The 16,456-nt window shown below is 44.1% G+C and overlaps 1 protein-coding gene across 7 annotated transcripts; it reads left to right on the top strand.

Moving 5' to 3' along the window:
• Positions 1 to 8: 8 nt before the first annotated feature.
• On the top strand, positions 9 to 15,908 carry TCHP (trichoplein keratin filament binding). 7 transcript variants are annotated; one of them, XM_075568752.1, is made up of 13 exons: positions 9 to 116; positions 1,978 to 2,168; positions 2,861 to 3,071; positions 3,178 to 3,234; positions 4,633 to 4,701; positions 5,634 to 5,807; positions 6,195 to 6,307; positions 6,909 to 6,975; positions 7,445 to 7,617; positions 9,736 to 9,817; positions 10,839 to 11,024; positions 12,478 to 12,699; positions 15,239 to 15,908. In XM_075568752.1, the coding sequence occupies exons 2-13, from the start codon at positions 1,978 to 1,980 to the stop codon at positions 15,269 to 15,271; spliced, it is 1,578 nt and encodes a 525-aa protein (XP_075424867.1). In that variant the 5' UTR covers positions 9 to 116; the 3' UTR covers positions 15,272 to 15,908. The 7 variants fall into 7 exon arrangements, with proteins under 7 accessions (XP_075424867.1, XP_075424869.1, XP_075424868.1 ...); XM_075568754.1 differs by having other exon boundaries at positions 29 to 110; XM_075568753.1 differs by having other exon boundaries at positions 53 to 160.
• The last annotated feature ends 548 nt before the right edge of the window (positions 15,909 to 16,456 follow it).

Below are 16,456 nucleotides of genomic sequence, written 5' to 3'. Positions count from 1 at the left end.
GCCGTAGCCGCGTCGCCCTGGTTACCGAGCGACACCGGAAGAGGAAGCGAGCGCTGAGTGTTAGCGGTGGTAGTGACAGTTACAGGGAGTCAGTGATCCGGCGGAGCGCGGTACTGGTGAGAGGGAAACGAGACCGGGCAGATGTCATTTCATTTTGAGGGTGCGGGTGCGCTCAAGAGTTAGGTTACCAGCCGGTTATATCCCCATTATGGTAACCCAAATCCTGAGTGCCTCATTGTATATATATATTGAATGCCTTATTGTAATATATATATATATATATATATATATATATCTCCTGAGTGCCTCATTGCTTGTATTATATGTATATAAACCATAATTGGGGAGTGCCTTATTGCATTTCTCACTGTAATTATATGGGGTGATGCATGGATATGGCATTGTAACATTTAACACTATCATATGTATATATACATGTAATTGTACAAAGTAGTTCAAAATTAGGCCAAACCAGCTAATTCCTGACCACCTTATTACATTTCACATTGTAATTATATTATATATAGAAATACTTCACCCGAGCCAGAGGCGATAAAAGAAAACACAGCACTGCAAGATCAATGTTTAAAAAGTATAATCTCGCCCAATGCAAAAAACAAAACAACGTTTTGACCCTCTATGGCAGTGGTGCTGAACTCCAGTCCTTGTGACCCCCCCCCCCCCCCCTCCAACAATTCAGGTTTTAAGGCTATCCCAGTTTCAGCACAGGTGGGGTAGTCTTCGACTGCGACACTGAGTGAGCCACCTGTGCTGAAGCTGGGATAGCCTTAAAACCTGACCTGTTGGGGGGGACGAAGGGGGTCTTCAGGACTGGAGTTGAGCACCACTGCTCTATGGGACCTTCATCAGTGCTGTGGCATGAATGTCCCATAGAGCAGTGGTGCTCATCAGTGCTGTGGCACGAAGGTTCCATAGAGCAGTGGTGCTCATCAGTGCTGTGGCACGAAGGTTCCATAGAGCAGTGGTGCTCATCAGTGCTGTGGCATGAAGGTCACATAGAGCAGTGGTGCTCATCAGTGCTGTGGCACGAAGGTCCCATAGAGCAGTGGTGCTCATCAGTGCTGTGGCATGAAGGTCCCATAGAGTGTTTTCCTTTTTTGCATTGGGCGACATTATACTTTTTAAACATTGATCTTGCAGTGCTGTGTTTTGTGTCATCGGCCTCTGGCTCGGGTGAAGTATTTCTATATATAATATAATTACAATGTGAAATGTAATAAGGCGGTCAGGATTTAGCTGGTTTCTGTTGGCCTATTTTTTCATTACTTGGTATAATTACGTGCGTGTGTACGTGTGTGTGTGTACGTACATAATTAAAGTGTGAAATGTTACAATGACACTGGCTTGGGTGAAGTATCCCCAGGCCTTGTTTTATCATTGATATGGAAAGATACGGCACTCCTAGGCTTAGAAAAAATAAATGGGGATTTTATTAAGACGCCAACGTTTTGGCTGAAACAAGAGAGATGTTCTTATTTGAGCCGAAACTTTGATGTGTTAATAAAAGCGCTCATTTTTTTTTCTATGTTCTGTAAGTGCTGAATTTGCCTAAAAAATGTACTGGCCTGGGTGCTACGGAAAGAAGTAAGCAGGTCCGAATATGGAAAAATTCAGCATATTTTATATATATATATAAAATATACCGTTGCCTACAATCTTTGTTTATTTTATTGGTGCTCCTCCAACCAAAAATGAATTCCTGTGTGCCTCTTTTGCGATATATTTGTATGGCTTACCAGGGATATGACTCTGATCAAATAATGATGAAGCTCCCAAGTGCCTCGTTTTGTTTGAAATGGATATTAACCCTTCGGCTGCCCCAGTGCTCAGTGACGCGTTGCAGGTCCGTCTAGCAGCAAACTAAGAGTTAAGGTACACTGAGAATTAGCGCCGTTTAGTAAATCTCGGCCTAAGGATTTCACCGCTCTCGTTCCCCCGGTTCTATTTCCTGATCAGATGGCATTGCCCACACTCCCCCCTTCCTGGCACGGCCGGAGCCGGGAGCTGGAGCAGCAGATAGTGCGTCAGAGAGAGCAGGAGGCTCGCTTCCGCCGTCAATGGGACCAGACCAGCCAGTATTTTAAACAGTCTGGGGTGTGCAGCAGTAAACAAGCGCAGTGGAGCTCCCGGCAGTCTTATCAGCAGAGGTAACAAACTCTATTCTAAGGCGTAGCCAAATGATGGAACCAATTAATTCAGGAACCGTCAATGGAATTGCAGGCTTATATGTGATTTAGAGGGGGGGGGACATACATTAGCCCCTATCTAATATGCTGTGAAGCCGTGTTTCCTATGGTGGAGAAGATTTTAGCCCCATTCTTTTGAATAAACTTGATCTCTTCCTCGGTACTTGGAAAACATCTTTTCAATCTGTTGAGTAAGGGGCCTATACTCTTTTAAAGAAGCAATCCATCCTAACTGGCTTCCGTTTTGTTTTTTTACAGTTGGCACGGGGGTCTTTCAGAGCAGAACCACACTATTTTCAGCTTTGGAACTCCCTATTACCGGAAATACATACTGGTGAAGTTACCAGTGTTACTTCCTGGTTTTTAAAGGGTATTTATAAAGAGTGCTGTCCATTAGGAAGCTACAACCAATGATGGGCTGAGATTTGGCAGCCATTTTATTTCCCCTGCAAGATTTAATCCCTTCTCGGTAACTTCACCGGTAAGTATCTCGGGTCCTGGGGGTGAAATCAGTAGGACCCCTTCTATTGGAGGTGAATCTAGGGAATAGCTGCATTAGGATTTCTAGAGGGGGATAGAAATATAACATGCATCGCAGGCCCACCGGGCCTCGAAGATTTAAATACTGGGCATTTTGCCGCCACCTTTTCCAGCATGAACGCGTTCCACCGAGTGAGGCAGAAGGAGGAGAAGATGATGACCCTGGAGCGGCGGAGGGAGAAGCTGCGCGCGCTGCTGCAAGAGGAGCGAGACCTGCTGGAGTCGGAGCTGAGAGAGCTCCGTCAGAACAAGGAGCCGGGTATCAGCGAGATGAGGGAGAGGGCGGAGGGTCTGAAGTCCGCACGAGAGGAGCGGAGGAAACAGGTTATTTGCCGGCAGGGCCGTTAGTCAGTACAGTAGGGGTTACGATGAACACTTCGGTAATCATCTGCGAATCCATACAAACTTATTTCCTCTCGTCCATTAAAAGGTCGCAGAGGAGTTTCTGTACGAGCGCTGGAAGAAAAATAATGTGAAGCTGCGGGAGGTAAAGAGACTTCCGTGAAGAAACATCGGCACGTTGCCGACATTAGAAAATAAACACAGAGCTACTACTTGCTCATAATCCAGGGGTGGGCAATTATTTTGGTGGTCAGGCCACGTCACGAGTTTTGGTAAGCTTGGCGGGCCACACACTTAATGTACAGTAGATGACATCTTGCACTTGTACGTGCAGGGAATGAACAAGGTAGGATTAACATCAATAGGAAATGAGGTTAAATGAAAACATGTAATTGAGCAGCCATTAAATATATACGTTTACATATTGAGGGTGTGGGAAGCCGGGTAAGGCCCCGCACCACAGGTAGGGCCCAGGGAAGGGTGTGGAGAGAGAGGGCCCAGGGAGGTGTGTGGGGAGAGGGAGGCCCCACACCACAGATAGGGCCCAGGGAGGGGTGTGGAGAGAGAGAGGGCCCAGGGATGGGTGTGGAGAGAGAGAGGGTCCAGGGATGGGTGTGGAGAGAGAGAGAGGGTCCAGGGAGGGGTGTGGAGAGAGAGAGGGCCCACACCACAGATAGGGCCCAGGGAGGGGTGTGGACAGAGAGGGCCCAGGGAGGGGTGTGGACAGAGAGGGCCCAGGGAGGGGTGTGGACAGAGAGGGCCCAGGGAGGGGTGTGGAGAGAGGGCCCAGGGAGGGGTGTGGAGAGAGGGCCCAGGGAGGGGTGTGGAGAGAGAGAGGGCCCAGGGAGGGGTGTGGAGAGAGAGAGGGCCCAGGGAGGGGTGTGGAGAGAGAGAGGGCCCAGGGAGGGGTGTGAAGAGAGGGAGGCCCCGCACCACAGATAAGCCCAGGGAGGGGTGTGGAGAGAGGGGCCCAGGGATGGGTGTGGAGAGAGGAGGCCCAGGGAGGGGTGTGGAGAGAGGGGGCCCAGGGAGGGATGTGGAGAGAGAGGGCCCAGGTAGAGGTGTGGAGAGAGGGGGCTCAGGGAGGGGTGTGGGGAGAGGGAGGCCCCACACCACAGATAGGGCCCAGGGAGGGGTGTGGGGAGAGAGAGGTACTTACTACCTGTGGGGGGCTGGATAGAATCATTTGGTGGGCATATTTTGCCTATCCCTGCCATAACCTGGAACTATTAGAGTTGGGCTTGATTTGGCGCTCATTTGCACATGTAGGATTCCCTTGTATCAAGCAGTTTTGAATTATTTTGGAGTGTACCCTGCCTAAAGGCTGTTCCATGCATGCACTACCCTTTCACTGAAGCATTACATTCTCCGATTTCCTGCCCGTCTCCAGTTTTAAGGGCACACTTTGTTCAGATATGTGGAGGTCGTTCAATAGTTTCAAATGACTGGAAGTGACTGCGATAAGTGCTTTATCCTGCTGCTCACTGATGTGAGTTACTTTCTATGAGTCTCTGGATATACAGATTTACATTTTACTTCGTAGATTGAATCCAGCCTGCATAAAAAGCACGTGGTTAATGCCTGGGGGGAGCAGGTTACAGAGAGAAATGAGGTAAAGTATTCAACCTTTGCCTGAGAGAACCTACTTAAACCGTTTGGATCCTGATGAGTGAATATCTTCATTAGCAATTATGCAACCGTTTTATGTATTTGTTATTATTTTTCATTTATTTTTAAATTAACATTTTGGATTTTAGTCTTCTTCATACATGCATTATTTTGACATCTTTCATTCATTAAATAAATATCTTGACATTTTGCTTCATATGTTAATGCTTGTATATTTTAGATTCTTGACTTTTTTAAATTATTGTCACAGCTGCTGCTGTTAGACGGTAAATTATTGCATTTAACCCATCTATACACATGTACAAACGTGTGTGTATATCTCTATCTCCTATCTCCTGGCTATGCATCTTAACCAAGGCTGTGCTCAAAAGCTGTGTAATGCAGCAAGGGGACCATGTTATATGGCTTTGAAGCAAAAGGTGTGCTCATTTGCATGTAATTTCCCAGAATCCTTTGCTGCAGTGGAAGCACTGTGTGCTGGGTGACAATGGTGAAAGGCAGGGTTACAGACCTGTCTAAGACATGTAAATGAGCATACAGTAATATTTCCATTTGATATAAACACACAGGCGTTTTGTGCATGTGTATAGATGGGTTATATGCTATAATTTACAAGTGTGTGTGTATATATTATATATATATATATATACACACACACACACACACACACACACACACACACACACACACACTTATACTTTGAAAACACACAAAGACTAATAAGATCCCTATATTAAGCACTCACAATAAGCCTGTAATAACTAAATCAAAAAAGAAAACAAAAAAACCTGGAACCATGAGTCAGCAGTGAAAATGCGTCAAAGATTTTAATAAGAAGCAGTGAAACACTTATACTTGTGTGACTCAACACACACGATCATGATGTTTAAACAGCCCCCCTGATCCCTTTTCCAGGATAAAGCAGCGAAGCACGAAGAGAAGAAAAGGTTTGAAAACGAATATGAGATCGCCAGGCGGGAAGCCCTGGAGCGGATGAAAAGAGAGGAGGAGAAGCGCAGGTGGGCGGAGGAGGAACGCGTCGCGATTCTGCGGCAGCAGATGGAAGAACTTAAACTGGGGGAGTTGGAGGTGAGCAGGGTCACTATATTGAATAAGGGGCCAATAAGACTCCATGAAAGGAATGAGTGGGTTACCAGCCGGCAATATTCCCCTGTGGCCTGATGGTAACACAACTCCTGAGTGCCTTATTGCTTTGTGATATAGAACTCTATCTATATTTCTATATCTCTATCATCTCTCTCTATCTCCCAATAAGTGGGTCTTATTTCAAGTCTGTAAGACTTATGTTAACTACTTGCCCACATTCACTAACTGGTGCTAAACATTAGCACATCCTAACTCCCATTCATTTTAATGGTAGTTAGGCTTAGCACCCTTTAGTGACTATGGGCCGAAGTGGTTGACAGGCCATAATGATCCCCTCAGTCCTCTCTTTTTATTTCTTTTCTGCGCCAGGCGAAAAAGCTGAAGAAAGAGCAGGAGGATTTGCTGAGGCAGCAGTGGGAGGTGGAAGAGCTCGAGGAGGAGAGGAAGAAGATGGAGGATCGCAGGAAGAAAACAGAGCTTGGGTATGGGCGGACACAGCTTTTCTTCCCTCGCAGCCGGAGCAGCATTATAGAGAAGGCCGCTGACGGCACATGCAGGAGAGAGCACTGCCCTATGCTGGCCTTCTTTGTGTGTGTGTGTACACACATCGACATCTGGACTTTTAAAGTGTGTGTGTGTGTGTGTACACACACACATTTATTGGTTCTCAAACATTGATACAGAACATCTTAGAAATGTACCGTTACACGTCACTGCCATTAGTTTACTTTGATCCTAAGAGGGACTGTCCAATTAAGAGTTGAACGTGCTATAATAGACTAAAGGTAGCCGATACTTTGACTTGTAAATAGTTGGTGGCACAGGAGCCTGTTCCTTTTGTACTGGTGGCACAGAATAAAATAGGGTTGCCAACCATTGCACTACGTGATAAAACAAGGTAGGCGTTGTTAATTTCTGTAAATTGCCCACGGAGTTGACCTTTAACCCCTTTGCAGGACCATCTGGTGCAAAAGCCTTTATCCGGGGCTTCTATTAAACAAGCAAATGAGCTAGCCCTGCGGCTGTATTTTGTTGTCTTCAGCAGAACAGCTCACTTACATTCACCTGCTCTCTTCTCCCCAGTCACTTCCTGAGCCGCCAATATAACGCCCAGATGAAGAGGCGCGCCCAACTGGTCCAAGCAGAGTTGGTAAGCGACACATTCTGTATTCATGGAAATAAGGTGTCCTCCATCGCTAAAAGGGAGGTGGATGCATAGAACAGAGACTCAGAGAAGGTAGTTTTTGTGACCAAATTATAAATAAAAAGCATGGGGCAAATCCACGGAAACCATAAAAACGAAAGACAACCGGAAAGAGATGATGTATGATGGGAGGCAGAGCTGCAGGGATGCTAGGTCTGTCGCCTCCTCGGAGACTTGGGATAGGGGTAAAGTGTGGTCTTGAATGCCAAAGCTTAACGGTTCAATTCCTTCCTTGGACAAATTTGGAAAGTGATGCTAATATTTTGTTTAATCCAAGTAGGCACTGCAGGAGTTGCGTTGCCCTCAGGGAATACCATGCTGAGAGTCCGCATGTATTATCCTGCAGTGAATCTTGGGCTGTAAGGTCAATAGGTTATTAGATAAGATGCACCCATGCACGTTGCGCCCCTTGCAGGAGATGGACATGAGGATCCTGACGGAACTCGTAAGCAAGGAAGGGGACGACCAACGTCTGCGCTCGGCCAGAAGGGAGCAGGCCGCGGCTGACGCTGCTTGGATGAAACGCGTCATCGAGGAGCAGCTTCATGTGGAGAGGCAGCGGGAGGCTGAGCTGGACACGCTTTTCAGGTGACCTTACCCACAACACCCTTAATGTATCCGTCACACAACCTCCAACCATCTCTCAATGCAAAACCACAACCTAGGTCACCAATGACGTGGCAACTGGTCATGGAATGCGTCAGGGAAGCTAGAAGTGAGATGCTGTTGGCAGCTGTTATTTGGGATCTTTAGATGTACGAATTAAACAATGTGACACATTGTATGTATGTATGTCTTTCTTTGTATAGCGTCATTAATGTACATAGCGCTTCACAGCAGTAATAGTTACAATCATATAAATAACACAAAGCAAAGAAGTGCTTCAGACTTAAAAGTAACATTTATGAAAAGGAGTCCCTGCTCCGAAGAGCTTACAATCTACATTCACAAGTAATATTCATGACACAGTCACAAAGATGACTACATTTACCAGCAAAAAGGTGCATTTCAGAAATGATTTAAAGGTGGCCTTCTAACACTGCGTTAGTCACTTAGTGGTGTGTGTGTGTTAGTGTTAAAAGCTGGAGTGTGCTCTTTATTCAGGTAGGACACAGGTGGAGGGAATACACTACTCATAAAGCATAAAGTCAGCACTCGGCCTGTATCATTATTTCCCTTTCATAATCCTCTCTTTATCCTCTTATGAGCTGTCCTACAACATTGTACTTACAGTTTAAAATAGCAACATCACCATCCATGAACTTGTGGCGATCAGCGTCTGTATATATTCTTGATGTTGGCTTTATTTACTCACCGCTGGTTAGGAAAGCCAGTGTGTACATGATTAGAGAAAAACTAATTTCCTCCTATACTTTTCACATATTACTTTCAATATACTGTAATATTTTCAAAGTAACTCTCTGCAGAACATCACAAAGCAACCTTTTATTAAGGTGCTCTTGTGCGTCCGTGCACCAGTCTGCATTGGTTTCTTTGCTGCAATTCTGTGGCGTCGCTGGACTTTCTGGCAGCCACTAGTTTTAATGGCGTAGGCTGAAGCTATAGGGGTGCTCCTGAAAAGGGAGGAAGTTAAAGGGGACACAAATGGTATGTAGGTATAATTGTGTGTGTGTGTGTTTGTATATCCCAACAGTGTACACAGCACTTTACAAAATGACACTAGAGGTGTGATTAAAGTATAAACAGTGGGGATAGAAGCAACAAGCATGGGGAATCCCTGCTACGTGGTATAGGGTGCTCATTTGACAATCCTGCTGTGGGGACTGTGCATGGTGACGGAAACACTGATACAGGCTCGGGGAAGCTGCACGAGACGTGTTGTTACTCCTGGTTATATTCCGACTTTATTTAACAGAAACAGCACTGTGACGTGTTCATACAAAAGAGAAGGGACCTTTGCCAATCAGCCTGGAAGCTATTAATACATAACGAAGAAGTAATTGCGCAAACAAACACTTGCCTAGACAAGTGCAAAAAGACCCCTATATAATCAGCACTCGAGTGAGTGCTGATTATATAGGGGTCTTTTTGCACTTGTCTAGGCAAGTGTTTGTTTGCGCAATTACCCCTCTACCCCCGGCACCACTTCACAGACTGTAGCAAGAGCTGTCCCCTTTCCCTTTCTCTTCCCACCACCCCCTCCATTTATTATAACGAAGAAGTGACAGATGGGAATACTTTCGTTAGGGCTTTTAACCTCTAGCTGTTATTTCAATAAGACACCGGAAGATGTGAGTGAAAATATAGAAAATGTCATCTCCCCTCATTTTGATTTAACCACACCCCCTATGCCTTCCGCAGGGGTTCTTTAGCTTTGTTTTCTGTTGTAAATATTTGTTTGTTAATCGAAAAGGTTTTGTCTGTGGCTGCCATTTTATTTTATCCAGGTAACCGAAATAAAGCATATTCTTGTGTGAATTTGCAAGACATGACTTTAAATGTTATGTTTCTAGGGGCTGATTGTGCTGAAGCAGGGATATGCTGAAAACCTCAATTCTTGAGGACTGGAGTTGCCCTCCCCTGGTTTAGACCAAAGCATAATGTATTGTATTTATTATAGGCTGTGGTGATGCGCATGACGTTTTTTGTATAGATGACCAAACCCCAGCAGGCTGTCTGCCCCCTGCGTGTAAACTGTCCCAGCTGTGCTGTCCACGGCAAGTCACGCGTTCCATATCTTTTCAGGGAGGAAGCTAAGCAGGTGTGGGCAAAAAGGGAAGCAGAATGGGAGAGAGAAAGGAACGCACGTGATCGGCTGATGAAGGAGGTAATGGCGTGGGCCCGATTTGTGCTGTTACTGCTTTTCTTTTTACTGACTGTACAAAGGAAAAATGTCTTAAAGGATCAATCCATGCAGGCGAGTTTTTTGTTGGTTTTGATTTTTTTTTTTTTAATATAGAATTGAAGCAGGGGGTCTCCGGAGCTGAACCCCATCAATTTCAGCTCCGGGGACCCCCTGCTTTCAGAGATACTTACCTCCTTAGTAAGTTCTGGTAGCAGCCCTGGCTGAACAAGCAGGGCTTTAAAGTTTAAAGCTCCCGCATCACATGGGCCAATAGGAAGCGGCACTGATGATGTCACGGCTTCCTATTGGTCCGCAGGGCACGAAATCTTTGAACAGCGGACATAATGTGAACCCTGGTAGCAGAGGGGAGCGGCTACCGGCATCTACTTCGGAGGTAAGGATCCCCAGAAGCAAGGGGTCACCAGGGCTGAATTTAATGGGGCTCTGCTCCGGAAACCCCTTGCTCAAATTATATCTATCTACATATACATAGATATATATCTATAATTCTATAAGATATCTATAAGACATATATCTAATTCGCAAAAAAAAATATTCACCGCCATAGTTGCCGCTTTTAAGTTGTGCTATTGTATTAACAATGAGCCATATCGTGCTTTATGACTTAGCAATGTTTAGTTAATGTGGCCTTTACGGATTCCAACCTTTGACACTGGTTTACAATCTGTATCTCCTAAAGCTTCAGTACCACTTGCGTGACATTTTATTCTTAAATTAATATTTCTGTATCTTTTTTAAGCCTACACCTGCAAATCTAATAAACATATCTTACATTTAAAGGTACACCTCCTTTTTTTTAGTAGACCAGGTGTTACACGGCTGAGAGCTTTCGCTTTTATTGTAGCTCCAATATGTGTTGCCACGTTGGTCTGGGATTTAAACATGTTTGTTATAGTATACTGCACAGGGGAGGATGGACTGCGGCAATCTCCCCCCCCCCCCCCTCCGTTGCTTACACACCCTGCTCAATTCCTGTAATCAGGTGCTGACAGGGAGGCAGCTGCAGATCCAGGATAGGATAGAACAGAACCAGCGAGCGCAGAAGGATTCGCTGTTGGGCCGTGAGCAGCTAATTCGTGAGCTGGAAGAGGCCAAGCATCTGACATCCCGAGAGAAGAGAGACGAAGAGGGGCAGAAAAGCGCTCGCAGAGTAGAGCTGGAGGCCCAGGTACAGTATGCCCAGCCTGGCTTGCATTTCTCTTAACCATTTTGCTGCCAGAGGTAATTGAAAGCCCCCGTCTGGCTGCTAAGGGGCTAGGAATCACACCAAACTGCGGTCGTGCTTGCGCCGTATCTGTGTTTACATAAACCTGTATTAGGACTTTTTAAATATGGCTGCAGCTGTACATTTCTCAGTGGTTCTTCATGACCCCGACCTTAGTGCTGCACCGTCACTGCGACACTAATTTGCCTAGTTACATTTGAGATTGCATGGTTACTTGGTTGGCTGAAGTGTCTAAATCGGGAAACTATAACAATGAAACAACTGTTAAAGACAACATAGCATGGGCTAGAGCAGGGGAGCGCAAACCTTTGGCCCTGCGCCCCCCTGCCTGCCCAGCCCTAGTGCTCGCGCCGCCCCCCATCTGGTATCCAGCGTCATATGACGTAGTGGGGTCATGTGACGTCATGTTGCTATGACGATGCATCGCCCGAAGCCGTCGGAGAGAAGGTGAGTTAGAGAACTCGCGCACTCCCCGACATTTAATTTAAATGCTTTGGGGGAAGAGTGCAGGACCTCTGTAACTGCCGCGCACCCCTTGGCTAGAGCTGTGGTTTTCAACCTTTTTTTTGTTAAGGAACCCTATGTGAAATTCTGAGGAATCCCAACCCCCTTTAATAGCGTGTCTGAGATCAGACGCATTGTAACGAACCCCAACCCTCTCTAATAGCGCGTCTGAGATCAGATGCATTGTTAATTCTTCTGTATATGGTACAATATGAAAATAACCTGAAAATGACAAGGAACTTTTTAAGGGATGCCTGGGGAAGCCAAGTTGAAAAACACTAGGCTGGAGGCTTCCCTTTCTTACAACTTCAATAAACATAGCGATGTGGAACTATTTCCATAGTTGGGACCCCAACAGGAGCTGGGTTACGTGATAATTACATTAATAGATTTAGATTTAGATTGGACATTTGCTGCTGTAAGGAAAGTGTGTGATATTTCTTACGTTTAAAATTCTTTGGTTTCTGAAGGAGACAATGTTTATTAAATATTTATGCAGGCACAAATTCATACCTGCCCGCTAAGTCTAGGGCATGCAGTTTTTTGTTGCTCAGTGGTATAATTACCAGTACGATCTGAAGATGGACTGGCCTGAACCATAACACTGGTGACCATGACTTATCTGGGATATATGCTTATTTATACAGATTCAGCACACACTGTTTAAGGAGTTCTATGTATTAACACACACTTTACAGGAGTCAGAAGCGGCTCGTTTTGGTTTGGGAAGTACGTGGAGGTTCATTACTATTGAATATTACTTTTACTTCTTCTTGAACAACACTGCAGAAGTGAGCAGGTTGTGCAGCTGTAGAATTAGCAGCCAGGCAGATGTTGGAAACGTCATTGCACTTCCCCCAGCTGGTAAGCATTCTTATTTCTCTTCCTGCAGATATCTGAACGGCGCTTGCAGGAGAAAGAGGCCATGTTACGGCTGGAGGTGGAAGACAGAGAGGAGAGACTGGCAGAGGAACAGCAGAATGACTTGCTGCAACAGGAGGCAGAGATCATGACCCATAGAGGGTATCAGAAGAAGGTAGGGGGTCTGACTTTTCTCTTCAACCCCTTTCAGCAGGGCTTGCAACGTCCGGTATGCCCCTCTCGCAGTGAAGAGGTAAAGTAACGAACTTGTAAACTGTCCCTCATATAGTGGCAAGGAATACATCTGCCTATGCATTTTACCTTTTACACCCTGTAGGGAATATCTTAAGTTTAAAAAAAGAAAACAAACACTGATACTTGTGGTGTAGAAAACAATTCTTGCTCTGCTAATTACAGAATCGGGGAAAGGTGCATACAGGGATTGAAAATTGTTATTAGAGACAGAAGGGGTACTGTTTACTGCACTCAAAAGCAATAGTGTGTGAATTTTAATTACAAATCAACTTTAATTCAACAATGTTTTTCTTGTGGAGAGCAAGAATTAAAATGTATATTAAGGGTAAAAGGGGACGATAGACAGCACCCTGAGCTTAGGGAAGTACCTCTGGGACCTTTTGGACCAGGGGGAATGGGCCGGGTGAAGAGGTAGTCCCTCGAAACGTCGCCCCCCTAGCATACTTTCCGTTCTCCGTTTTTTGTGTATATTCCTTGTGTTCCATGTTTTTTCCCCTTTTCCTTTCCCCCCCCCTCACTTTGTGACATGCCCATTTGTGATACTGGTTTCTGCAAACACATTTGATTTATTTCTGGTTTTGTTTTATTATTAAATGTTTATTCTGCATTACAACTGTTTTCATCATTTTGCTACAGTGAGTGCTGGTACTTACGTAGATTTGTTAAAATGTATATTAATTCCACTGCAATCGGTAGAACAAGAAGAATCGAGATGGGCGGGGCACAACCAGTCCAAAAAAAAAAAAAAAAGATCTAGAGGGGACTCCAATAAAAAAAAAAGCTAATTTATTAGGTTAGAAAATTGCACAGAAGCGCACAAGGGATGGAGTTAATAACAGTATTTTAATAAAACAAACACATGAATGGCTGAGAGGATCCAACCCCTTCTCAGCTCAAAAGGTAAAAGTAAATTGCCCAGAAATTAAAGCCATACATATGGTCTCTTAACATAAAATGTCTAGGAAAAATACATCACATACAACAAAAAACATTCAATGTAAAAGTAAACAGAGAAAGTACTAACAGCCCAAGGGGATTTGAATAAAAACCGCCATAGAGGACTAAATACCCGCTGACAGGGGGAGACGGACACTTACACTAGGGCAAAGGTGGGGGTCCACAGCTGACCGCACAGGATCCGGATCGCGGCACCTGGGAAGATTGAACACCTGACGAAGCACGTGGTGCGAAACGCGTAGAGGTCACGACAGGTCATCCTGCGCGTGTTTGCTGAGAGGCTGAGACGGAGCCTGCCTGAGGCTCTAGTGGTGGCTGTTCAATCTTCCCAGGTGCCGCGATCCGGATCCTGTGCGGTCAGCTGTGGACCCCCACCTTTGCCCTAGTGTAAGTGTCCGTCTCCCCCTGTCAGCGGGTATTTAGTCCTCTATGGCGGTTTTTATTCAAATCCCCTTGGGCTGTTAGTACTTTCTCTGTTTACTTTTACATTGAATGTTTTTTGTTGTATGTGATGTATTTTTCCTAGACATTTTATGTTAAGAGACCATATGTATGGCTTTAATTTCTGGGCAATTTACTTTTACCTTTTGAGCTGAGAAGGGGTTGGATCCTCTCAGCCATTCATGTGTTTGTTTTATTAAAATACTGTTATTAACTCCATCCCTTGTGCGCTTCTGTGCAATTTTCTTTCTTTGTTTCTCAGGGTGTCCTCCCCCCTCTTGAGGGGGGATCACCTCTGAAGTGGGAGCCTCTGGGGAGACGCTCCATGCACGTGCAGCACAGGGATTATTCCAACTATCACTTCTGCAGCACGAGCGCTGAATATCCTATTCCTAATTTATTAGGTTCATGGATAAGCAGGTAACCACCTATGCGTTTTGCGCTTGTGATTTAACCTGCTTACCCATGGACCTAATAATAATTTTTTTTATATATTTTTTTTAATTGGAGTCACCCTTAGATCTTTTGTTTTTTTGACTGCTGGTTGTGCTCCACACCTCTTTCTCTTGTTCTATCCATTGGCGAATGCAGCACAGCTGGGAGCTCCAAAGATCATGTCAAAGACAGACAACAGGAGCTTATAAGTCACCTATGTGCGGATATATTCCATCTGGACTGTTTTCTTGTTTTTATAAGCATGTGGAAGATGTTTATTGCGCCCTTCCTGTTTTGGTTATCCCATTGGTTTTCATGAGGGGTTATTCTCCCCCCTCCCCAAAAAACCAGATCAGCTTATTGCAACCTTTTATGTAAGGGAGTTCCGGATTTTACTTTAACCTTTCCATATTTATTACGAGTGATTTTCCCACACCCACATACTAATCTTGAGCACCATATACCGTTGGACACTACAGTGCAACTAGTGGGCTGCACACTTACCACCATTCTAAAATATGCAAACTGGTACTATTGTAATACTTTGAACGAGTGGTGTCAATCATTAGGTTTTACAGAAAGAATTAAATCAAACAGCCAAGATTTTGCACCTTTGAATGAGTATGCACTTTTACATTTTATTATACAGAATTTATTATTTTCAAAAAGGCTTATACCAATCATGTGTCACAATTGTGTTGCAGCTTTACAGTCGTCCCAGAACTGCATGGTCCTGACATGGACAGGTTAAGATGGAAGCAGCAGTCATTCCGAACAGAAGCCTCATCCTACCCTGGGAAACTCGGGATAAGGGAAAAGCTTGTGCATACGTTTTTAAAATAAGAATCAGCGTGAGTTTAGAATGTGGATGGGTTTGTGTGATGTTGGTGCCAGTATAATGAGGATCGCAAAGATTGTCACTGAAGTCAGAATTGATGCAAAAAAAAAAAAAAAAACATTTCAGTAGCTTAATCTCTTTGTCCTAAAAATGGAATCCTCTAACAATTTCACTTTCCCAAGTATTATCGATAACAAATGTTCATTACCTTGTCTAGAGCCAATTTCCTATGAAAGAGAAACTCCCCTCTTTTCAAAATGAACCTAAACAGCAGTGGTATGTCTAATGGGTCAAATGTAAGTAATTGAAGAATCAAAAAGTACAAGAAATTAAAACTGAGTTGGTAAAAATATTCATTTTCATGTGAAACCTTTACTTCAGGGGTGAGTGAATCATTCTAATGAAGTTAATTACATGTTTTCCCCCCCATTGTGTGTGTCCAAAATACGTGTGAAACCTTTTGTATAGTATGTAAAATAAACTTTTTTTTTTTTAACATTCCGGTTCGTATGCAGACTAATAAACGTTCAACTATACTTCCGAGTTTGAATTTAACTTCCTTGCGCAAACTACAAGGCCCAATATTTTACCGTCAACATGTCTCTGAAACAGAAATCTGTTACATGATTTGAAAGTGGAACAAGGATGTCAGCCGAACTACAGGGGCCTGGGATTAAAATGGCGTCCACAAGGTCAGAATGAATTAAAGCAAACAATTCATGTACACTATATGTACTCCTATTATATAATTGCATAGTGCTATAGATCCAGTTTAACAGCACGAAATAAAAACATAATAGTTCACTGCTCTGAATACACCACTACTAAAAAGGAGAACAAATATTTTGAGTCACTTGTAAATTTGAAAGCCAGTTTATTGCACAACTAGCAGGCAATAAAAAAAAAAAAAAAAAACATTTCACATAAAAGGTATATAACTTTACAGTAAAGAAACATTTTTACAATATCCCATAAAGTATGGTATATAAGAACAAATACAGATTTTGCAATACTTTTCATTTTCCTATGCAAGATGTGTACACATAATGTTTTTTTTTTTTTTTTTTAAATCAAGTTGAAGAGC

The sequence above is a fragment of the Ascaphus truei genome, chromosome 13 (assembly GCF_040206685.1).
Source record: "Ascaphus truei isolate aAscTru1 chromosome 13, aAscTru1.hap1, whole genome shotgun sequence".
NCBI lineage: Eukaryota > Metazoa > Chordata > Amphibia > Anura > Ascaphidae > Ascaphus > Ascaphus truei.
The sequence above is the reverse complement of the archived record's forward strand: the minus strand, read 5'-3'. Positions and strand labels throughout refer to the sequence as shown.

Coding starts and splice junctions, on each gene's coding strand:
- TCHP (XM_075568750.1), top strand. CDS start 1,817: ATGGATATTAACCCTTCGGCTGCCCCAGTGCTCAGTGACGCGTTGCAG. Junction 4,702..5,633: donor AGGTTACAGAGAGAAATGAG/GTAAAGTATTCA, acceptor TCCCTTTTCCAG/GATAAAGCAGCGAAGCACGA. Junction 6,976..7,444: donor AACTGGTCCAAGCAGAGTTG/GTAAGCGACACA, acceptor CGCCCCTTGCAG/GAGATGGACATGAGGATCCT.